Source organism: Platalea leucorodia, assembly GCF_965183815.1.
Source record: "Platalea leucorodia genome assembly, chromosome: 3".
Classification (NCBI taxonomy): domain Eukaryota; kingdom Metazoa; phylum Chordata; class Aves; order Pelecaniformes; family Threskiornithidae; genus Platalea; species Platalea leucorodia.
The window spans coordinates 122687818-122712799 of record NC_138825.1 but is presented as its reverse complement, the minus strand read 5'-3'; the positions used below and the strand labels follow the sequence as shown (position 1 = coordinate 122712799).

The 24982-nt window shown below is 40.4% G+C and overlaps 1 protein-coding gene across 2 annotated transcripts; it reads left to right on the top strand.

Annotated features, from left to right (window-relative positions):
* The first annotated feature begins 50 nt into the window (after positions 1 to 50).
* On the top strand, positions 51 to 24325 carry MMUT (methylmalonyl-CoA mutase). 2 transcript variants are annotated; one of them, XM_082307600.1, is made up of 13 exons: positions 51 to 107; positions 1449 to 1857; positions 4006 to 4373; positions 5146 to 5303; positions 6706 to 6877; positions 9678 to 9926; positions 11236 to 11347; positions 12680 to 12795; positions 13465 to 13580; positions 19742 to 19873; positions 22159 to 22306; positions 22421 to 22588; positions 23898 to 24325. In XM_082307600.1, the coding sequence occupies exons 2-13, from the start codon at positions 1482 to 1484 to the stop codon at positions 24024 to 24026; spliced, it is 2244 nt and encodes a 747-aa protein (XP_082163726.1). In that variant the 5' UTR covers positions 51 to 107; positions 1449 to 1481; the 3' UTR covers positions 24027 to 24325. The 2 variants fall into 2 exon arrangements, with proteins under 2 accessions (XP_082163726.1, XP_082163727.1); XM_082307601.1 differs by lacking the exon at positions 51 to 107 and adding an exon at positions 162 to 359.
* Positions 24326 to 24982: the final 657 nt, after the last annotated feature.

The window sequence follows — 24982 nt, the reverse complement described above, 5'->3', positions numbered from 1 at the left end:
GCACGGCCCCAGCCCCGCCCCCCGGGAGGCGGGAGGCGCGCCGTCGGCCCTCTGCGCATGCGCAGTGCCGGGCGGGCGGTGGGTGCCGGCGGAGGGGCAGACCGCAGGTAGCGGGGGGCGGCAGGGGCCGGGGCCTGTCCTCAGCCCGCAGTCCGCCCGTACCTCGGTCCCTCGGGAGGAGCAGGGCCGCGACCCCCCCGGGGCAGCCCCCATACCGTCCCCTCGTCCCTATTGGCGGCTGAGAGGGCGTGTTGGGGGCGGGCTGTGGCGGCGGGAGGTGCTGGGCGCTGCGGCCGGGCGGGCCTGTCAGGGCGGTGTGGGGGCTGCCAGGCCGGGCCGGCGAACGGTGCTTTCTGGTTGTGGGTGCTGTGGTGTGAGGGGCGGAGGGAGAGGGGCGGAGGAGGGTGACGGGGCAGCTCTGTGGTTCTTTCGGGGTGCGGGGCTGGGGGGGTGGCGTTGGGATGCGAGGCAGAGGTTGCCTTCCGTCCTGGCTGCAGGATCGCGTCTCTGCAGGGAACCGAGCGCTCCTGTGGTGCTCCTTGGTGCTCACCAGATTATCTGTATACCACACGTACCATATATATTATCAAAGCACTTGTGTGGAGCGTGTTGCTGCAGCAGCATAACAGTGACAGAGATGCTTCCCAGTTTTATGCAGACTTTCTCATAAAGGTGCCAGGGAAGTGAGTGTTTCCAGGGAGTTGTGAAGGAGATGAGGCGGAGAGGAGGGGATTTCCCCTTGGAGCCAAGCTGTAAAGGTTTTGGCCTGGGGAGGAAGTGCAGGGGTAGGGTACAGAGAGCAGAAGCGGAGGAACTTACAGCTTTCAGGAGTTACTGAACTTGTCCACCATCTCAGTCTCATGCATGGTGAGACAAGCTCTGCAACTTGTATTATCCAGGTGTTATTGCATTTTTTCCCTCCTCTCTTTCTTTGTATAGCTCTGATTTTCATCCAGCCCAAGCCACCTTTTCCAAAGTGTATGACATGTCAGCAATTTTCTGACAGTCCACTTCCTTCAGAGTGTCTCTTTGATGCTGAACGTCCCTCTTTGACATAAACGAATTCATAGATGAGAGGCGGGAAAGTGAGAAGGTAGCTAGGCATGCCATCTTCGTTTATAACACTGACTTTTCAGTGACAGATAAATGATGGTGCCTCTTAGGGACTGAAATAAGTTACACGTTTCATACAGGGATATAGATGAGTTGTAGGAATGTTTTCCTTAGCAAGAGGAAAATGTAGGATTTTTCCTGAACTCTGTTTTATGCATTGTCTGGTTGAAAGGCAAGGGGAGGGTGCGTCTGTCAAATGAGGAAGTGAATAAATATATTTAATTTTTTCCTAAGTAATTGTTTTGGCTTTAGCAAACTGCTTGAGCTCTCCATGCTCACTTCTCCCGTGTCAGATTTATATGATAATGCAAAATATGTGTTTTTATTTTCTACAGCTTACCCCGTACTCGCCACCCAGTGGGGCAGCCATGCTAAGAGCCAAGGATGTTCTGCGCCTGTGGCCCCGCCGCTGCACATGCCTGGCACAACTTCCAGCCTGCAGGCTCGTGTGGCGTTCGCTGCACAGGCAGCCACTGCACCCCGAGTGGGCTGCCCTTGCTGAAAAGCAGCTGAAGGGCAAGAATCCAAAGGATTTAATTTGGCACACCCCAGAGGGGATCGACATCAAGCCCTTGTATTCCAAAAGGGACACGAAAGACCTCCCTGAGGAGCTGCCAGGGGTGAAACCTTTCACTCGAGGACCCTACCCAACCATGTACACATACAGGCCGTGGACTATCCGCCAATATGCTGGCTTCAGTACAGTGGAGGAGAGCAACAAGTTCTATAAGGACAACATTAAAGGTAAGACAGCTGATGTGGGAAACAGCATTGCCTTGCACAGCAATGGGGAACAGTCGTATGGTGAATCACATGGCAAATGTGATTACTCCGCCTTGTGAGTTTTGATTTCTGATAGGCTTTTCCCAGTGGCGCTGTATTTCTTTAGGACTGGGAAACTGGATCATTTCTGAAACTGTCTTTGCTTCATTTTGTTATTGAGGTGGAAAAAAGAATGCATTAAATGCTATTTTTAGTCATTTTGCCTTGACGCTGACAGAGACAAAATTTGATTGCATCCCAGGGTCCAACCAGCAGAGATGATGGAGCACTTTACACTCATTTTGTGACCATGAGAGAAGATTATAGTGGAAAAATCTGTTGAACTTTGTCACTTAGCACTTCTAGTGTTAGTGCATTCTGACGTTTTGCGTTTCCATCTCATGTTGTAAATTTTGAGTGAACTCATATAAATACGTATGAATAGTGTCATTCATGGTGTACTAGTAAAGCCAGTTTCCTAAAAGTACTGGTATTTTCCTTACTTGAGAGCGGTTTTCCCAATATTTCTGCAGAGTATTGTGCTTTGCAGCGATTTGATTAGCTAATAGCCCGAGTGGCATCATAATATATTACTGAGTTAGGCATTGTAAAACCACTAATAAAAAGTTGTTCTTGATAGACTGAAGCATTAGTTTTACACCAGCCATACATCTTAGCAATTGTTTGAAGCTAATTATAACCTTACCAGCCAAAACAACAGACCACTGAAATTTGCCTTCTGAGTAATACATCTGTGATGCTTTTATTTCCTACTTTAAAGGGCTTCCTACTCAAAACATCACTGTTGAGGGCAGGGAAGAAGAGTTGTTTGGGGATTTTTACCTCTTGCCATAGCATGATTAGCTAATATGAAGCAATGTTAGCTGCTGCAGTATTCTTGCAAGTATTCTTAATTCTTTCCATTTATAAAACTCTCAGTAAATTAAGAAATTATAAATACAGGGTATTAGAGGTTTGCAAACAAACATTACAATAGAAAGATTGTTCTGAATATGCTCTGTCTTACTGCTGAACATTGCTGCTGAAGCAGAAGTGCTAACACTTGGGTTAACTGGTAGCACAGCTCAGTGACTCAAGAATGTTCACTGCCAGGAATTTTTCATCTTTATTCAAGTTTCGACATTGTGATATTGTAATTTTATCTCTGTTGTTGTGTTAATGGTTGTATTAATATTGAATTATTTAGCATAGCTTCTGAATCTGTCCTATTTGTAAAGCATTTTTAATAATTAAAATCTCTGTAATTAGAGGAATGCTGAAAAATAATTATCAGTTCTCGTAATTGCTGAAATTTCTATTGCTTGAAACTAGGTAGAAATTTAAATTTTTGTCGTTGTGCTTCAGAGCTAACACCCAGCTTTTTAGATCAAAGACAATATAGGCTGGTATCTGACAATTAAGAGCTCTGCTGATGTTGAGAAGCAGGCTTAGAAAGGCAGTAGATATAGTTACTTCAGGAACAGCAGTGCTGGTCAGAGGGTGAATGCTTGGGGTTAGCAGAGTTTCAGGTACTGCTTTCAGGTGGGAGCAGCAAGTCTCTCAAGAGCTCTAACTGTCCTGTTCCCTGCTTTATCTGAGTAATTTTCTCTTACTGCAAATTTAGTAATGCATCACTTCACTTTAGGAATAAACAACATATGTCAGTAGAGCCAGGTGAACAGTCAGTGTGTGTGTGTTTAATTTGTGATAAAGAGAAGGTAATGTGACATAGTTTGTCACGCTTGTTTCCAGCTAAGCTAAGTAGAGTTTCTATATATAAGCCCTGATACTGTCTGTCTATGCACATTTGTAACTTACGGCTAAATTGTTATGCAGTAATTTGTTAAGCATGGTAAGCTGATTGTGTGGTTGAACTAGAACTGCAATATTTTTTTCTCAATTAAAAGCTTTTTCATTTAAAGTTTAAGAATAGAAGACCTTGGATAAGTTTGGGGAGGGAACAGCATTTAACATCACAAATTGGTTTGCTGTCCAAGCCTGGATGACTGGATGATGTAAAATAATACATTTTACTAATGCAAATCTGTTCAACCCTTCTGAATCTCTCTCTCTGTTGTTTTTTGTCGTTTGTTGGTTTTGTTTTTTTTTTTCTTTTCCTTTTTCACTTAGCTGGCCAGCAGGGATTATCTGTTGCTTTTGATTTAGCCACCCATCGTGGTTATGATTCAGACAATCCACGAGTTCGAGGAGATGTCGGAATGGCTGGAGTTGCCATTGATACAGTGGAAGACACCAAAATCCTTTTTGATGGCATTCCTTTAGAGAAAATGTCAGTTTCTATGACAATGAACGGGGCAGTCATTCCCGTGTTGGCAACATTCATTGTAACTGGAGAAGAACAGGGAGTGCCTCAGGCCAAGCTGACAGGGACAATCCAAAATGACATCTTGAAGGAGTTCATGGTCCGAAATACATACATTTTCCCCCCAGAACCATCCATGCGGATTATTGCTGACATCTTCCAGTACACCTCTAAGGTATTAATTGCTTAAATGTATTTACTTCTGTTGTTATGTCTAGTTAACTATTTATGAGGCACTTTGGAGAACAAAGCAGAAGACGGGAAGACCTGTCGTAGTGAAGAACGATGTGGTTGTGGAAAGGACTGGGAGGAGAAGTTAAGATCCCAAATCACTTATGGCATAAATGTTACAATTTTTAAGTCAATCCAAATCAAAGTCAGATTAAGATGAGCCTAAGCCTGAAAGGACGGCAGGAAGCTTGGAGATGAGGAACAGACAGACTGTTCTTTGCATAGAAAGTAAGAAGCCACATAGTTAAGAAGCCTTATACAGCTGTAAGCAGGAGTGAAGAGGTAAGAAATTTTGAAGGACTTCTGCTGTGAAATTGAGCATGAGAAGCAGGTAGTGAAAGGAGCAAAGTCCTGAACTGGTGGGTGGAAGTTCAGTACTACCAGTTGTTTTCTTAGCTGTGTTTTCATTGGAGAGGTGGAACACAGCCTGTAATTGAGAGACTTATCATGGTGGGTGATCGTTTAAGCACAATTAATAGTGCAAAAAGGTAAAAGCATGTAAAGTATGCATCTGCGAACACCATTTAATAGAGATGGGTTGTATTCGCAATCTACAAAGGATGGAATGTTTGTAAATGTGGGCAGAACAGTGATCTGATCCTCCCCTCTTCTGCTGTCATACAACCATAGAATGGTTTGGGTTGGAAGGGACCATTAAATATCATCTGGTCCAACCCCCCTGCAATGTTGTACCATGTTGTCATTTATTTTTGCAGTATATGCCAAAATTTAATTCCATTTCAATCAGCGGATACCATATGCAAGAGGCAGGAGCTGATACCATTCTGGAATTAGCTTATACTATAGCAGATGGCTTGGAGTACTGCAGAACTGGACTTAAAGCTGGCCTTACCATTGATGAATTTGCACCAAGGTGAGCTAAAGAAATTTGCAAGTATAGAACTCACTTTTGGTAAAACCTCTAGAGTTTAATAGCAAATTCAGTATTTTTACACATAGAAGCAATATTGGCAGTGCTCACATTGCAGATACGTTTTGTTTTGGTTTTGTTCCACAGTTTCAGCGGTTGGAAAATATCTGGTCCAACAGACACTGAGGCTACATCTACGCTAATAAACTGAATAAAGCTCATGTACAAGCCCAAGCATTGTCAAGGTCTGTTGTGACAGTTGGTCTCTGGGTCAGAAAGAAGATCCCTGAGCTGTTATATTTAATACAGTCGTAGCTTTAGGACTGCAGAATGCAGCAAGAGCTCTTGCAGTTGTTTTATACTGTAGTATTATTGAATTTTTTTTTCATTAATATTATTTTGAAATATTTGGGGAAAAATAGTTAACAAGAGGAAGTTCAGGTAGTTCAATTTACAGTTGCAAATTTCCTAAAAATAAAATTTAAATTTAAGCAGAATATTGCATTTTTGTATAGTTACTGCCAAACTAAGTGGAATCACAGTTTCAGTGGTCTAGTTGATTTACAGTTTCCCTAACTATACGGTGAGTCTAAAAAACAAAAGGTGTGGTTCACATAGCCTGTTGCACATTCAAACTATAGGAGTCAGCTGAATTAACCTGTTTCCAAGATCTGTGGCAAAATCAAAGTGGATAATGTAGAAAAAGGTACAGCCTTATTTTCAGACTTTCTAGGGATGGAGGATCTGTAAGAGCCTTTAGCAAATTGTTTCAGTTGCTAATTCACTGTTTAAAAAGTGCATCTTTAGTATAATGGGTTTTACTGGCTTTAACTAGGCATGTTTACACTTAGAAATCATAGAAGCTGTAAGTAGGAAAAGGTAGATCAATCAGTCTGTTCCCTGATACGCTATCCCATATTGAACTGATGTTTGATTTGGATTTTGATTAAAATCATCAGGAAAAGGATGAAAGCATGCTTATAATATGTAATGTCTTCTCATTATAAGTAGTTTGTGAGCATAACTACGCTAGTAGATTGTGCCCAGGAGCGTTCCCTGGCACTAGAGTATCACTTGTCTGTATTAGTGACTTGCTGGAACACTGCTTGTCCTAGGGCTCCCCCAAAACAGTCCCTGGGGGCAGTTCAGCAGTTCCAAGGACCACTGTCGCTGGCAGTTTGCCTGCAGTCACCTTGTTTGGAGGCTAAGACAGTTTATTGGCATGAATGTATATCGTTCGGTAGCAATTGGCATCGGTGTCCAGGAGCATTCCCATCATCTTATGTCTGGGTTATATCTGTAAACGTAAATTAATTGGAGAGCTTGCTGTAGGACTTCTCCTTTACTGAAACAGAGTTATTAGAATGGTTTAATGTTTTATCCTGTTCATGTGCTCTTATTACAGGCTCTCCTTCTTCTGGGGAATTGGCATGAACTTCTATATGGAAATAGCTAAGCTGAGAGCTGGGAGGCGGCTGTGGGCTCACTTGGTAGAGAAAATGTTTAAGCCCAAGGATCCCAAATCTCTTCTGCTGAGAGCTCATTGTCAGACTTCGGGCTGGTCACTCACTGAGCAGGTTAGAAATTGGATTCTCATCAGCTTCCTCATTTAAATATGTTCTCATGGTGTATATCTTAAAGGGGGCTGCTGGTTTTACTCATAAAGGTGCAGCTTTCTGAAGGAGACAAACTGTTACTCTCAGTCTGACAAATGCACACACTAGCATTGGATACATCTTTTTGCATACGTAACACAAAATGTCTTGTTGAGTGCCAGCAGCATTGCTTCCCAAAATGATGGTTTACAAAATACCTCAGTATTCTGGACTGCCCTGTAGCACGTGGGTAAAAGGGCAGAAACTAAAGGCTTGAGACTGTATTCGCAAAAGGATTCCAGTATGGTGACAGGCAGAGTCTCAGTGCCTAACTTTTCATTGTCTGGCTTCATTTTCTTTCTGGAATTATTGTCTTAAGCATGTGTTCTCTCAGTCTAGTGGATACTGAATTGAGAATAGGATCCAAACCTACTGAGCAGAGAGAATTGCAGAGAGGTGCTTATATTAATTCAGGACTCAGAGGATGAAGCTTTCTTTTGGATTTGTTCTGTAAGTTATCCGTTCAGAATGCAGCTGAATAAGGAAGTAGAGGCTCCTTTTTCTCAGGATCACTGAGAATTTATTTGAGCATCCAAGGAAGTCATTCACCCCTGTGTCTCACTGCTGAAGAGTGACATAATGGTTACAGCTCGTCTGCTCTTGAAACTGGGTGCACTTTCTGCTTTTCCTGTTGAGTTACATCACTTCACAACAAGAAAATAAATCATGGGACTGCATATATAGTTTGCCAAGTGAGGTCAGAGCTGGGTTCTAGCTCTTATTCCAAGGCCTGCTCTCAATCAGTTTCATGCAATATGAGTAACTTTTAAGTTGTGATTGCAACCATTGTTATTTGACTTCTGTGCCTTGGTTTTATTCTTTTTTTCACGGCAAATGTAATGTTTACTTGCATTACAGGAATGCAGTAAAACTAAAACAATGGAATTTTTTGAACAGTTGCCTTTGTGGGTCTTCCAATTAAAAGTATTGTATGAGTGCAAAATATTAATATTACCAAGAATATGTTCAACTGTCTTCCAGTGTCTAGTGTAAATATATTTCTGGCTGGATCATAACCCTTTTTTCCTGTCTAAACATTCTTTATATTAATAAAGCTCCTCAGTCGCCAGTGTTTGCTCCTTATAGGTTTCAGAGGGCAACTGTATTTTCCTTTGGCCTGCCTTTAGATAGGTATCCACTCATAAATTAGGTTTTACATTCATACTCATCTAAATCACATTTTTCTGTAGTTCTTTAAATGGAATACTTGTGCTAGAAATAGACTTCAGTGTGGAGAGAATTACCATGTCCTTGTAAAATAATGATATTAATTCCATTTCTTTATGGAAAATAATTTAATTCACAGATCTCATGATTCCTTTTGCATTCTTGAAGGTCATATCACATCAGTAGCTCTTAATTATTTTCGATACATTTCATCCCAACTAAGCATGTCAAGAATTAGGTATGGAATCTGAGCTACTGTTAAGTTACCTCAATAATCAAGTGAAATAAGATGAGCAAATGCAGTGGGTGAATTTTCACTCCATCTCAAAACACCAGTCAACCCCTGGAGATCATGATAACTCTTCTTTGATTGTAAAGGCACATATATGCAACTGAACTATCTAGATGTATGAAAAGAACAGATAAAAATTTTGAGCTAAAGGCTGAGATTATATTCTGTAATACTGAGTCTGTTTCTATACCTTGTACTCCAGATTATCCATTTGTTTTGGTTAATATCCCAGTTCTCCCATAGATTTCAATTTTATGGCACCAGCAAATTTCAACAGTAATTCCTACCTTTGTGTAATGCTGTCATTAATGAAAATATTAAGCACATTGAGTTCCAAAATGCTTCTTGACTAGTAACCTGTCTGCCAGATGTGCTGTTGTGGTTTAACCCCAGTCGGCAGGGGGAAAATCGAGGGAAAAAAAAGTAAAACCTGTCGGCTGAGATTGAGGTAGAGACAGTTTAATAGGACAGCAGAGGAAGAGGAAATAATAATAGTAGTAGTAGTAGCAGTAATAATAATAATAAAATAATATACAGAACAAGTGATGCACAATGCAATTGCTCACCACCTGTTGACAGATGCCCAGCCCGTCCCCAAGCAGCGATCGCTGCCCCCCGGCCAGCTCCCCCCAGTTTATATACTGGGCATGACATCATACGGTATGGAGTAGCCCTTTGGCCAGTCTGCGTCAGCTGTCCTGGCTGTGCCCCCTCCCAGCTTCTTGTGCACCAGGCAGAGCATGGGAAGCTGAAAAGTCCTTGACTAGTATAAACACTGCTTAGCAACAACTAAAACATCCGTGTGTTATCAACATTATTCTCATACTAAATCCAAAACGCAGCACTGTATCAGCTACTAGGAAGAAAATTAACTCTATCCCAGCCGAAAACAGGACAGCTATTCACTGCTCCGAGACTTCTGGAATCCCAGGATGGAGGACATCAGGACTACCTGTTTCATCCTCTCAACTTCGATTCATTAAGTTCTTTGAAACACTACTAAATATAAGTCAGGCTTTGCTTTGTTACTCATACATTGATATTTTTGGCTTTCTTTATGGATTAATCATTTTGTCTGAGATTTGATAAGTAATATATCAGTTTGATTGGATGTTTATTATTGACTGTTTTTCAGCTTTTGTTATGATTAGTGTTTCTGTTGGGAATCTTGCATTCATTTCATTTCAGTAGTATATGTGTGACTAATTTCCCTCAACCCTGTGGCAGAACCATTGAGATTCAGAGCTCTCCTTTGCCTTCCAGGATCCCTTTAACAATGTTATCCGTACTACAATTGAAGCAATGGCTGCCGTGTTTGGAGGTACACAGTCTTTGCATACAAATTCATTTGATGAAGCCTTGGGTTTGCCTACAGTGAAGAGTGCTCGCATTGCTCGGAACACGCAGATCATAATTCAAGAGGAGTCAGGTATTCCTAAAGTGGCGGACCCCTGGGGGGGATCTTACCTCATGGAGTGCCTCACCAACGATGTCTATGAAGCTGCTTTAAAGGTCAGGTTCCTTAACCTTTTATGTTTTGTGGGAAAATTTTAGGTATAGTTTTGAGAAATGTCTTTTAAGGGACTATTTGATATGTTGGTAACTTCTAAAGGGGGAATTATTTTACACTTATGCTTCAGTGATTTCTTTGTAAATTAACTTTACAAAAATATAGTGTAGACTACATTCAAAAGGGAAATATCCCAGTGTGGAACAAATAATCAAGCCCTGCAAAGTCCGTTGCACACTGAAGACTCCCGGTTTGCTGGGATCTCTGTTTTATGTGTAAGAAAAAAGAGGGTTCAACAGAAGAAAGAGTCAGACCAGCCTACTTAGTTACATGCCTACTCATGCTTGTGGTGATCTGCTTGAGACTTTAAAACTAGGCGTTATTGAAAGGAAAAATTTTATAGCCAAGCATGTAGGCCAACAATTCTCTGGCCATACTTGAGCATTTTGCAGAATTTAGGAAAAAATTTTTTGTTGGATCATAATTTTTTTTAATAATGTTTTTTGCTGCCAGTCATTACTTGCATGTGAAAAGTACTGTGCAGGAGTAGTCTTACTGGTGGCAGTCATGCATAAAGATAGATGCCTACATGTCTAGCGTACAGCTAAACCCAGTGATTCTCCTTTTGAGCACATTATTGGTCTTATGCAAAGTCCCAAATTAATAAGCTAATACAGGCCCAAACACTAGCCTGGGACTGTACAGAGTGTGCTGTTAGCACATTGTCTGACGTGTTTTTTAGGTCCTTGTCAACTAGGATGCTTCTGGACAGTGCCAGGCATGGTCTGATGGCCATTTTCAGTAGGCAGTTTGAATGTGATCACTATGTTTTGGAGCTGAATAGGCTTCTGCTGTGTGAAAGCTGAACAATGCCATGCCAGTTGTCTTCAGGATCAGAGAACTGACCCTGGCTTTTTTCAATGTATTTGTATTTGTATATGTGTAACCATAACGGTTTGATTGGCAAGCAGAAGTCAGTGCAGAGTCAAGGTCTCAAATTTTAAGCCTTTTCATCCATGGGTGTTACTGATTGAACAATATGCCATGCACTGTTATTGAATTCGTGGAGTTTTGATACTAAAAATGCTCTTTTGTTTGAGATGTTTCTTAACTTATACCAAAAGCTGTAGTCGGAGACACGGAGATAGGAAACATGCTTTTAGAGTACAGGATTGTATATTTAGGTATAATAAAAATTTGGTGCAGGATCGTATATTTAGGTATAATAAAAATTTGTGTGGTAATACAAGTGCAAAGCTTGTTTTGTGAACCTTGCTACTACTCACTTGTTCAATCCTCATCCTTTCTCAGCTTGTTGAGGAGATAGAAGAAATGGGTGGAATGGCCAAAGCTGTTGCTGAGGGGATTCCCAAACTTCGTATTGAAGAGTGTGCAGCTCGAAGACAAGCCAGGATTGACTCTGGTAGGGAGCACAGAAATGAAAGGAGGGAAAACTGCCAATAGAATACCTTTGTATAAAGGGTTTTTACACACATTTTCATTGTTTTTTTTCTTCTTCGTTTAGGAGTGGCATATTATGAGTGATAAAGTGGTAGTAGATTTATGTCAGTGAAAGCTTCTGGAAAGAGATAGCAGTATGTATGAAATACAGTAGCGGTATGAAAACAGTCTTGCTTTATATTTAAGACTAGATTAGACAAAGCATTAGAAAGACTATTTTAAAGGAGTGTTTTGGGCCTTCAATAATTAATCGCTTAATTTCTGATGGTATCTTTAAACTGTGATTCCTGAATTTAAAAGCACGATCACCAGCAGATGGCGATATTGAATGTATCTGGCCAAATTCCTGGTTTTGCTTGAGAACTGCCCATTTTTCCTGAAGACCAGAAAAAATGCCGTCATCTCAGATTACAGGATGATGCAGCTGTTTGTTTGTGGTATATATATGTATACGCATATGTGCACCTATAGTAAGTATATGTGGAGGTGTGTATACACGTGTCCGTGCAGCTCTAGTCTGCTTTTTGTAGTCTGCATTCCAGTAGCAGTCCAGTAACAGAAACTAGGGATAACTCTAACGTGAAAGAAATTATATGAACTTTTTTATTTGGAGGAGAAATTTGAAGCTTTAATTAAGACGTCTTTAATTAATTCGTCTTTAATTAAGACGAATAAAGAATAATCAATAAAGTTTGGTGTTTTGTCTCCCAAGGTAAATTACTTCATGTTGCTTTGAAAACTGTAGTAATGTTATCAGGCGCTGCAAATAAAAATGGTTGTGAAGTCCATACTGGCTGAAAGCTAAAATGCAGTTTTCCAACATGATAAATTAATTTTTATTCACAGGGAGTAGTTTTAGGTAGGAACTTCACTTTCTTACTTATCTGGTAAATCAGAAAAACAAATGCAGAGCAGTGCAGGACACCAGCACTTCTGCTTAATTCTGTAAGATTCAGTTATGTAAACTTAAAAAGAGAAAAATAGCTAATGTATATTAGTGACTTATTACTAAATCAGTTTGTAAGATATACGTTGTTCTATTTCAAATCTTTTTTCTGGCGCAGTATTCACTGAGTTGAATGTTCATGCATCTAATCACTCTCATCATAAAATATGGAAAATACAGACTTAAGTCCTTCCTGTAAGAACAAATTATAAGTATTTTAAATGTATATAGTTATAAAACAAAGCACGGCATTATAATGCTCAAAATTGTCTTGTCCTATTAATATTGTGTCTTTTCACAGTAGTTTGCAAATGTATTCTGAGTTTCTGGTGTTTCCACTGGAAATAGGGTCTGAAGTAATTGTTGGAGTAAACAAGCATCAGCTAGAAAAAGAGGAGACAGTCGAAGTTCTGGCTATTGATAATACTTCAGTCCGTAGCAAGCAGATCGAGAAGATTAATAAGGTGGGGACTACCTTCTTAAAAACGGAAGTTTTTGTAATTGCAGATAGAACTTGAGTAAAGGTGGCTTGCCAGAAACTTGACCCTCAAATTTCTGAGAATCCGCTCTAGTCTTTAGCGGAGGAGCTAGATTTGTGTTCACCTTCAGTGGAGGCTGATGGAAAATCCCAAGAAACACAGTACTGGAATCCAAACAAAAATGTTTTTGTTACGCTCATTTGGTTTTAATCATTGTATTTCAGATAGTCTCATGAATATATGCCTAACCTTTCAAAATTGAGAACTTCACATTTTTTTAAAATAAGATAGATAATAGCTATGCAACGTTTTGCTCTAAAAGTATGTAACATTACTTAATCACTCAGACTATTTGGTGCAGCTTGTCAAGTGCAATTTGGGATAGGGTTATGGAACCAGAAATCAACATCCACTTTCATAATTAGTAAAAATGTAGATAAAATGGTTTTAGAGTTATTTTATGGACTTGTACACGTGTTTTAAGATCTGAGATGCCATTTTACTTCTAGTTGTGTTGAAATATATAGAATATATTGACAATTGACAATTCCATGCCTCCAGAATTAATATTTGAAGTCAGAAAGTCTTACACACTCAACTTCCCAGTTCACTTTCTAGTTTGTTTTAACTTAATATTTTTCTCCTCTGCTTTAGGTGAAGGCTAGTAGAGACCAAGCAGCAGCCCAGCAATGTCTCGCTGCTCTAACACAGTGTGCTGCTACCGGGGAAGGCAACTTACTTGCGCTTGCAGTGGAAGCAGCACGTTCAAGGTATTGGGGGTGGGGGTGAATATCCAACCACTGTTTAAAAATAGATGGCTCATTTTCACCTTTTAACTGTTCTTGGGAATGGTGTCAGTGAGGTTGGTGTCTTGAGATGTTTTGGGTTTTTCTTCAGAGGTGGAAGTAAAAGATGGCTGCAGCTTGACATTAGAAGATAGACTATTGTATTTTACAGTCCCTTAAGGCTATGCTTTAATTTCTCACAAAGAACAATATGGATACAAAGAAGCTCATATGAAATGATGTTGTTCATACACATTGTGTTGTTTACAACTCAGACTCTTACCAGTTTCAGGACGTAACTAGGTTTCTCTGTCACCCTGCTGTTTCATAGGTCAGGGAGCTTAAGAAGTGTCTGAGATGTGAAAATGGATCTTCACAGTCTTATCATGGTCTGTTGCTTCATCCTTCCTTGCACCACAGATTGGTGTGAAAACATTTTTTGACTGAAGGAGAAATAAGTTTGCTTAGTCAGGCAAAAATGTAAAAGATGCTCCTGAGCAGAGCAGTGAGGCATCCTTTAGAGTCCAGTGGAACATTTACTTTTTTCAGCTAAGGTGCTTTTAAGACTGTTTTCATTCCTGCTTGAAAGTAAGCGTCAGTCTCTAGAATAGATCCTATTTGTCTATTCCTTAATTAACTAAGTGCCCCAAAAATGAGCAAACCAAATTCACTCCTTATCGGGGTGCTGTCCTGTTTTTACTGCAGTGTCTCAAATTCCTTCTTTCCCTTTCCTTGAACACTTAACAGCCGTATTTGAATACATTTTCTCCCACAGAGAGCTTGTCCCAATTCTCCAGCAGCATGTTTACACCTGTCTTTGAACTGTAAACATCACAGGAGGGTAGTGTTGGATTTACCAGAGATTCATATCTTCTGTACCAAAACTGAGCAGTTAACTGCTAGTTTCTCTCCGTGGTGACCTTGTTTTTATTATTTCTAAAAGCATTAATGGACTGCAGATCCACTTTGTAAGTTGCAAACACAAAACTTACCTCTGCCTCAAAACTATATATGGGACATGACCACAGAGAGAAGTTGTCATGGCATCTGATGAAGAGTGTTTGAAGGAGGATTGTGAGCTCTGTGGACATTTACGGGGAGCCATTCTGTTAGCGGCAACATGGGAAAAGCTTTTCAAGTGATCACGTTCATCCTTTACAAGTAATAGACAAGTAGGCCAGTATGACCAGCATGTTAGTGAGAGATGCCTGTCTCCTACTGAATGGAAAATGATGGGGTTTGATCATGAAGACAAGTAATGTAATACAATTGAAATAAAAGGAGTAGCACAGAATTTTCAGCGTTGAACTGTGGAAAAGACTCCATGGACTAATACGGAGATTTCAGTGCTGACAAGCACAAGCAGAAAAGTAATTTTATTATTGTAACCAAAGTAATAAGGCAGGCCAAAGGTGATAGGGAATGGGAGCAGTATTGCCTCCCTTTTGTGCCTCATTTCTCATGAGAAGCCTCGTTACAGAAAAATGGTTGTAGTCAGGTAGGGCTATGAGGCAGATAATGGTAAGTTCTTTCTCATCTCCTTCATCTGTGGTGCTGCTTTTCTGTCCCTCTCCAGACTTGCATTTCCTGCTGTGCCAGCTATCGGTGATGGAAAAGGCAGGCGTGAAGTGCAATATAGCGTGTAGCGCTGCTTCTTTGTCTGTATCCTCACGGTACTTTGTCACCTGATTACACAGTGCTACCTCTCATTGCTGGTGAAACGCCGAGAGGCAGCGGCAGTAGGGTGAGACTGAACAAGCAGAAGGCGACAGTCCTAACAGGCACATTATGGTCATTGATTTTCTTTCTTCAAATTCATATTTGTGCAGCATAGCCTCTACAGCTGGTTGTGAACCACTGAGAGTCATAGCACAAATTGCTAAAGGAGATAGATCCTGTGCCTAATAGGACACACTGAACTGAACGATATCCTCTCTGGCCATCACAGGTGTGGTTGTATTTCCTCCCATTGACCTTGTTGAATTGCCCAAAAGCTTAGTGAAGAGCCAAGCTCCTCTTATTTGGAAATTCCCTGCTTTTGAGGAGGCTCAGGGAATCTCTGAATAAGTTGAGGGCTCTGATATAGCACAGTTGGTCAAAAGTAATTCTGAGTAGTACAGTTCATAAGATGCAGGCTACAGTTTATGTACAAACATGCTGTCCTTGCCACAAGACACACTGTGGCTATGGGCTAATAAAACACAAAATGGAGAATATAGCTATCTTTTGGTCTCCACTTCAAAATCTTAAGTTTACTTAAAACCACGGATTAGGTTATGAATTACCTGCTATGCCAAAACAAAGGCTGCTACTAAAACATGCAATTCCACACACGGCAAATGTGAATGACAGTCATATGAAGGAGACAAAAATTTATACAATAAAGGGAAAGTGACTTCTGTTCTGTCAATTTTGCATAATTTTCTAGTAGATTTTTATCAGCATGCATTGAAAAAAACTGTAAAGTAATAATAAGAATTGTTGCTTATGCTACTTAAGTTTTATAATAGCAAGATGAAAGTGGTTGTCTCCAGAACAAAATTTTGCTGTAAAGATAAATAGAAATGGGAGGGTTTTTATGCATCCAGATTGTAAAGAACTTGGCCAATGTTATGACTCGTTGATTAAAGAAAAGTGTATTCATCATTAAAAATACGCTTTTCCTCTCCTGTATTCCTGACTCCAGACAGAGCTATTCCCCTGTGGATGCGTAGATGGCACCCACCAATGCAGCAGGACTAAGAACTAAGTAGAGATTTTTTTTTTTTAATGTTTATTGGCAAACAGTAGGAAAACATTCATGAGCAGTTTAAAAGCCAAACTCCTATTATTACTGAGGAACGTGAGATTTAAAGTGTTGTAGAGACCTGGGGCAGAATTTTCAAAATACTCAAAAGGGTTTTCAGAAGCAGTATTTACAGAAGAAAGAAATGTATTTCATTTTTTGTGCAGTATACAGAAAAACTTCATCCCAGCCACCAGATTATACTTCAATAAAATTGGTAGTCCAAACCATTAATTTTTCCTGTTACGTGAAACTTTCATTCACACTTTTACATAATAAGAACAGAAAAGCACACCACAACTATATCTACATATGCTGCACTTTGATTTAATAATGAAGTTATACTCAGATGCTGCTTCTGCAAAAAAGGAGAAAGATTTATCTAAACTTACAGTTTTCTCTAGAAGAAAAGACGCGTGTTACGCCACTGTAAGCCTTCAGCAAACAGCCAGTGTTTACACAGGCATAAGTTGTCAGTGTTTATGCATGGGTGTATCTATATCAGGCTGCAATCTGTGATGTCTAGCACTCTGAGAGGCAGTCAGTATTTATAGATACTATTTTTAGGTCTGCTGCAAACTTGCTTTTTAACCTTGGGGAAGTCACTTAATCTAGCACTTACGCAGTTTACTTTTCAATTTTTTGTTAGTAATATCAGAGAACAGTAATATTAATAAGATTATTTAGATGTCCTGAAAAACAAAAAAATTATTATGTACTGAGTAAGGTCTGAGAACCATTGCAACTCAGGTAGTGCTTGCTAAGCTTTCTGAGATCTTATAGGTGCTGTAGAAATTAAGAGTATTACATAGTGATGTCAGTGGTTTCTGATGCAATCGTGGACTGTTTGCTTTATAACTAATGCTTGCTAAATCATTAATAATAAATAAATTCAAAGAAAGTATCAGACTAAGTCCCATTCACACATAGCCATACAGATACAAGGAGGACATGGAGGTGCTGGAGCGTGTCCAGAGAAGGACAACGAAGCTGGTGAAGGGTCTGGAGCACAAGTCTGGTGAGGAGCGGCTGAGGGAGCTGGGGTTGTTCAGCCTGGAGAAGAGGAGGCTGAGGGGAGACCTTATTGCTCTCTACAACTGCCTGAAAGGAGGCTGTAGCGAGGTGGGGGTCGGTCTCTTCTCCCAAGTAACAAGAGATAGGACAAGAGGAAACGGCCTCAAGCTGCGCCAGGGGAGGTTTAAGTTGGATATTAGGAAAAACTTCTTCACCAAAAGGGCTGTCAGGCCCTGGCACAGGCTTCCCAGGGAAGTGGTTGAGTCCCCATCCCTGGAGGTATTTAAAAGACGGGTAGATGTGGTGCTGAGGGACATGGTTTAGTGGTGGGCTTGGCAGTGCTGGGTTAACGGTTGGACTCGATGATCTTAAGGGTCTTTTCCAACCTAAACGATTCTATGATTCTATGATACTATAAATTCGGTATTACTTTGCATTAGCTGCTTTTCTAGACTGTGATCCTCATAAATCTAGATATGAACTCCATATTGCACTGAAGAAGAAAATGGATAAAAGAGAACTTTAAAAATATAATTCCAGAAAGCCATAGGAGGGGAGATGAAAAAAGTGGCCAAGCCTGTGTCAGTAACGTGACACAGGCTCAAAAATGTGAGTTCCAGCGTGATGCTGTCTTCTAGACAAAGCAGGCCAACTGTGAAGAGTGATACCTAGAGATAAGAGGCCAGTTTCAGGCATATGCATTATACAGATCTTGCCTATATGCTCAGGATAGGATTTCTGCCATTTTACATTAGTGTAGTTACAGTTTATAACTACGGTTAAGTTTGCTGAGTATAAAAAATAGGAGCTAGCAAAAGAGCAAAATAGCTGGGGGGGTCACAGGAAGTAAAATCTCTCTCTGAAATTTACTGAAGGATTCAGTTGATGCAGCAGAAATCCATCTTCTGTTACATGGGATGCGTGGCAGATTGCATACGGTAGGAATCAGATAATAGCTACTGAAACTGCAAACAGCAGAAGGAAAACTGAGTACAATTCATTTGGCCATCCCCTTTTAAAAGTATGGGGACAAGAAGTTGCATCTTGTCCAAACATCCTTTAGGCATTTTATATAAAAGCTTTAGAGGATGCTTAACCTAATTTTGCCTCAGAGTAGCTTATAGTTAAATGCAATATGACAGGAGAAAATGTGAATTCCAGGGGTTTGAAATGTGCTTGGCAGTAGCTGAATGGATGGAGTTTGGTCTCTGTATTTATAAGTATACTTTCAAAGTGTTTTAGAAGAGTATTATTTTTCTTTCTTTCCTTTGACAAAGTTTGCAGCAAGTTGTATTCATTCCTTAGTATATACAAATTCTCTAGTCTTTTCCTATTAAAGTATAAACTAAAATATTTTCATCCAAATATTTTTGATGAAAGATTTCATCAAGAGCTCAGTAGCATACCTTCAACATTGTTACACAGTACCGAATCATACCAGAAGTAAGATGCTTGCTGTGATGGAGCTACTAGCTGAACTGCTCTTTCTCCACAGATGAGTTGTTTTTCCCTTCTAAGTAGGTTCCTTTCATCAAATATTTGGTTGTGGGCTCAACTCTAATTAGAGAACAGCATTGGGTTTTTTTGGTACAGTCTGCATTATAGATTTTACACAGAAAGGTGGAATCCATTAAGCATGAGATCTTTAGATGCTTTGGGACAGAGGCTGTTATTTCTGATGTTTGCACAAGAAGACAGCACAGCCTAGTTTGCTTCTAGCACTTGTGCTACAGCAGTAAAATGTGTATTAGTTCGAAGACGCAGAGTGTCTCCAGTAGCAAACAAAGCTTGTAACTTGCATGTAAATAGATTTGCCCGATTCTTCTGCACCTCAGTGGATAAAGGAGCTATGTCAGGAGCAGAGAAGAGGAATAAATACTAAAATATAAACATCAAGGGAAGGACAAACAAATTGCAGTTAAAAAGTTAGTCTTCAGTCTTTTCTGTGTGTTCTTCCTTTTTTTTTCTCTCTTGATTTATATTTTTAATTTTAGTATGAGTCCAAATGCAAGATCTTGCAGTCTGAGCCCCAAAAAATTCCCAGTTGAGATGATTTGATTTAATTGCCTGAAATATTTTGCCATGTAGTGGTCCCCGTTGCCTTGTCACTTGTAAAATCACTTCTCGCATCAGGAAGACAGTATTTTCTTAAAAATACTCTTGCACGTTCTATTAGTGGGTGACAGTGGAGTGAGTCAGATGTTCAGAGTTGTAGCACCAAAGGGGAAACCAGTGTAAATGAATTTGTCCTGCAGCAATGCAAATAGTTGGGCCGCTGCCAGTGATTTCTGTATTCCGTTTTCATAGAAGCCTCCTGATACATTAGTACTTTGTTTCTGTATCTTAGGTGCACTGTTGGAGAAATAACAGATGCAATGAAGAAGGTTTTTGGGGAGCATAAAGCCAGTGACCGAATGGTGAGCGGAGCTTATCGCCAGGAGTTTGGAGAGAGTGATGAAATTCTTCATGCCATCAATAGGTGAGAATAGCTTCCCAGGAAGTCGAACACAGTCTCACATTTAGTCCATTAGATACATGTGCTACTCGCTGTGCTCTAAAAAAGCATTCCCCAAACCTGAGTGACATCCCCAGAACAAAACAAAGACCCGCACAGTCATTCTCATGCCTGTAAGCAAGTAAGCAGAAGGAGAAGAAATAAGTGCAATAAGAGAATAGTCAAAACTTAATTGAACTTGTATTTGCTTGCAAACAAAATCCACTGAGGTGGTGTTATGATTTGAAGATTTTGTTCAAACAGACTAGGCAGTGGTAAGATAAAGAAGCTGAGAAACATTGCCTGAAATCCCCGTACATTGGATTGCTTCTTTTGAAGACTCTATAATAGTAATCTCTACAAATATTTCCAGCGATTCATATTTACAAAACCCGGTTTTGGTCTGCCCATAAAGTGTCCCTGCAACTTCACTCTTACTGTCCCTAAAATCATAAGGCTAGAATCTGTCTGGATATCCATATACAGCTTCCAGTCTACAGGTGTTACTTACTCATATCACGAGGGAGAAAACATCAGAAGATGGTAGTATGTGTGAAAACAGTGCCCATTTGTGCCTTTTGTCAGCTTCGGCCTTTGCTGCTGTCCTCTTGGGTGAAGAGACGGAATTGCTGTAGTGGGTGGTGATGTCATGTGAATCGATACTCATAAGTCCCTGCTGTGTTGGGGCTTATACATTAAAGAGTCACAGGATCTCTTAAAAGGGAATTACTTGATGGCTTCATGATGGTGATGCTTAGCCTGTCTTGAAAGTACGGCTGAGGGATGTCACCATCGTTTTTTATTTTAAATATGTATTTTAAGTATTTGTAATTACACATTTACATGAAACTGAACTGAGCTGATTCCTTGAGAATCAAGATGTAGCTCCCTTTTTTACACACCTGCCTTTATGTCCAAGATCATACGTACCAGTTAGTAAACACGGTAATGAAACTGGATTTACTACGTGCCACCTTTGCACAGGCCTTCAAAAGTGTGATGTCACACTTGCGCCACACTTAAACCAAGCCCTGAGTTGCAGTGACTCAGGTGGTCTTAGCCTGGCAGGCTTGGAGCACCTAGGGCTGGTCGTGTTGGGAGGGAGCCTGTGGGTGGGGGAGTAAGAAAACATGACTATGGAAACAGAAAACAATACAGAGAACAAGATTTTAAGATACCACAAATCAATTCAGATACCTACTTCACTGATATTCTCAGCAGTCCTTAGGAATAGAGAAGGCAGGCCCAACTCCTATACATGCTCAAACAGAAGTTCTGTCAGTCTGCTTCTTCAGGCTCTCTTGACGTTAATTCCTTTTTAAGCTGTCCGAGTTCTTATTTTTTCCATCTTACATGATACATTTTCCTGTCCTGGAATCATCTCCTGAGGCTGTTCAAATCTGTGCTGATAAATGGTTTATCTAGAGTCATTCTTTTCCCCAAACTAAGCCACTGGATTCCTACAGTGAACATCCCAGCCAGGTCAGCGTATGATTTCAAGGTGCACCAAATCCATACAACTCCTGTCACTAACAGAATGCTCAGAACAGCACAATATTAAAAAAAAAAAAAAAAAAAAAAAACCCAACAAACCAAACCAAACCAAAACCAAACCTTTTATTTCTGAGAAGTGGTAGTCTTAGTGTCCCACTCAAGGACAGGTACTGATGGATAATGAGAAGTAAGATGAAAGATTAATCTCTGAGGCTGTGGCTACACAGTCACTTTTACTCAACAGAAATCTGAACTGCCACTAACCAGAAAAAGGGAGGCACTGGAAGGAGTGCACAGAATGGGGGATGCGGTAATCCTTTTCTGCACAGACTTGTGCCCAGTGGAATGATGATGCACAGTGTGATATCTGGGACCCATCTCTATAGCCTGTGTGCCATGCGAGTACTTTTGAAATAATTGGTCATGATTATTCTTAAAATTTAAAAATTGTGTTTCAGTTAGTTGTACTCAGCTCATTAAACCCTTAGAGAATTCAGTATTTTGTCCATTACAAAGCAGAAAAGTAGTGGAGTGGTTTTCTTTAAAAAAGAATGTTTTATTGTTCAGGATAGTAATTACAAGAAATTGGTTAGGAATCATATAATGTGAATATTAACATAGTATGCTGACTACATAGACAAACCATGACTTAGAAGATCTTTTGATTTGATGTACAGAAATGATGCTGCAGTTGCGGCCAGTCCTTTTTATATTTGTGGAAATACTTCTAATGATTCTCAGTGACTTACAGTGATACAATATGTGTTTTCAATCAGAGTTAACAAGTTCATGGATCGTGAGGGGCGCAGGCCTCGTATACTTGTTGCAAAGATGGGTCAAGATGGCCATGACAGAGGAGCTAAAGTTATTGCTACAGGATTTGCAGACATTGGCTTTGATGTGGACATAGGTCCCCTCTTCCAGGTATGGCTGATTGAGCAGTGTCCAGTGTATTTCAAATGCAGCGATTTTCCCTCTAATGCTTGTTCAGCAACAGGCTGGGGCTGTTGCTTGTCACGTAATCCTCTTTCCATATAGACACCTCGAGAAGTGGCCCAGCAGGCGGTTGACGCAGATGTGCACTGTGTTGGTGTGAGCACGCTTGCAGCAGGTCATAAGACTCTTGTGCCTGAACTCATCAAAGAACTCAACGCCCTTGGCCGGCCAGACATTCTTGTCATATGTGGAGGTGTCATCCCACCTCAGGTACGGGTCAACGTCGTTTCCATCAAGACTAGGAGACTGCTTTATTTCTGTCTGTGCTGTTTTTGGCTATTTCCTATATTCTGTTAATGTCAGAGGGGATTTACAGCGCTGAAGGCTACTGTGTACAATCACCAGGGTCAGCACAGATCTGCAAGATGGTCGCAGAGTGCTGTCAGGTCTCATTGATCTGGTTTTCTGTACACCGTGTCCTGGTTTAACTTAGAGTCTTTGTTGGATGGAATATTAAGTTGTGTTGTGAGAAGATTAGCCTCAGGGCTATGTTCTTTATGCTCTGTTGTTTCCGATTACCAGTACCTTGCATATTACTGATAAGGGCTAGCTCCTGTCTTAAGAGACTTTATGACCTCCAGTAATAGTTGGGAAGAGCCACAGCTAGTGACTAAGACACCTGGCAGGTCCCAACACTTATAGGCTACACATCTCATTCACTGTTTAGCCTCTCCTCATGTTCCCCATCATCAGGCCTCAGTGTTGCCTCTCGTTCCCTCTGCTTTCTCCTAAACTGTTGAACAGTTTGTTGGACTCCCCTGCAGTCAGATATGTGCTTTTGTCTTAACATTTTCCTCAGCTCACTCGCAGCGTGCCTGCCTGTACCACCTTTAGGGTCATCTTCTGTCTAGAGAGATTCAAACTGATTTTGCATATAAATCTCCTGTTACTCCCTTTTCCCAGACTTCTTCCTTTTCTAGCCAGTTAGGTAAGTGTTCAGGAGTGACAGACTTTTAAATTGAACAAACAAAACTTGTAGTATTTTTCTAGGAGACAAATTGTGTTTTGTCCAGTCTCTCTCAATGGATTGCTACTAACCTGTGGTTGAAAAAGGTATAATATATCCTATATAGAAGTAAGAGAGCATACATAACTGCTTCCCAGGTCTTTTTTAAACTTCAGGACAATCGTAAAATTAGAGTAACTTAGATTGCAAGAGACCACTGGCAGTCGTCTGGTCCAAGCCTTTGTTTAAAGCAGTATTTTCAAAATTAGAAGTTAGATCAAATTTAGATTATTCAGGGTCACATCCAATTGACTTTTGAACATTCTCCAAGGATCTGACCTTAGTCTGCTTCTAAACAAATCTTTCCTGTGGGTGTTTTTTTAATATTTCTTTTTTACCCCCTAACTACTGTATTTTTCCCATTTCCCTTGATGCTGCGCTGCCTCTCTCTGGGACTTGTTGCATGTACTTTCTCAGACCCAGCATACAGGATAGAGCATACACCAATTATAAATCAATTACCAATTTTCTGTTGCCCTATTAACTATAGATCTTCAATTTCTTTCTGAACAGGATTACGACTTCCTGTATGAAGCCGGCGTTACCAATGTGTTTGGTCCGGGGACTCGTATTCCAAAAGCAGCTGTCCAAGTGTTGGATGATATTGAGAAGTGCCTGGAGAAGAGGCAGCAATCTATGTAATGCTGAACACAACACAACCAGCCTTATGCTAACCGCTTACAGAATGTAATCGTCAGCAAGGGATAGCCAGCCACCTACCTTTGGTTCCACTGCCCTGTGGCCTGGTGTTTTGTGCTTTCTAAGAAAGTTGTAAATTCTCCGCTTGTTCTATTTGAGGATTATTTATATATGTACCCACAAGAAAATTTTATCTCTAGAACTATGACTTCAGAGAATGAAGGGAATTCAGCAGGTGGGTTTGGGTTTTTTTCCAGATACACTGATAAATAAAATATCTGTTCCAGCTCTTTGGTTGATCTTTTTTGCATGCAGAGAACTTCTTTTGAATTTTTTGGCAGGCACTGTAGACCTAGAAGTCTTCAGGCAAAATCACTAAAGTTCAGCAGAGATGTGATTGAATCCAACAGCCCTTTGATGTTAACATTAATCTGACTTAACTCTCTTTAGAAACAGATAAGTAGATAAACCATAATTTTTCAAAGTTCATGGTTTGTTTAATAAAATACAAATCCCACACCTGGCAGTAACCCGTAGGAGTTACATAGGAGCAGCTGTGCACCTCCGCTGTCTGCATCACTGCCCTTCCCCGATACTTCACTGGTTCTCAAGTGAAGTTCATTTCAGTGCTCATTCTCCCTTACTTAGCTCTGGTTTTTTGTCCAGTATTGTTCTTGCTATCCCTGCTTATGTAGCAGTTGGACTTTCTTCAGGTAAATTGATCCTAAATTCTCACCATTTGTGTCTCCCCTCCAGAAGGAATTTGATTTATACATGTGAAAAGCCCTTTGTGGAATCCAGGGCAAATGGGGTGTGAGGGTCTTTTGGGGGACGGTACCTGGCATTATGGCCCTATCCCACTTCACTTCATTTTGCCTTGCTGTTCTTTGCATCCCATCATAAAATGAGACTACAGCCTCCCTGGGATAATGCCTTTGGATAATGCCTGGGATAATTGG

Excerpts from the sequence above, each read along its gene's own strand:
- MMUT (XM_082307600.1), top strand. The coding sequence starts at position 1,482 with ATGCTAAGAGCCAAGGATGTTCTGCGCCTGTGGCCCCGCCGCTGCACA. Across the intron at positions 1,858-4,005 it reads CTATAAGGACAACATTAAAG|CTGGCCAGCAGGGATTATCT; the intron begins GTAAGACAGCTG and ends TTTTTCACTTAG. Across the intron at positions 22,307-22,420 it reads ACATAGGTCCCCTCTTCCAG|ACACCTCGAGAAGTGGCCCA; the intron begins GTATGGCTGATT and ends CTTTCCATATAG.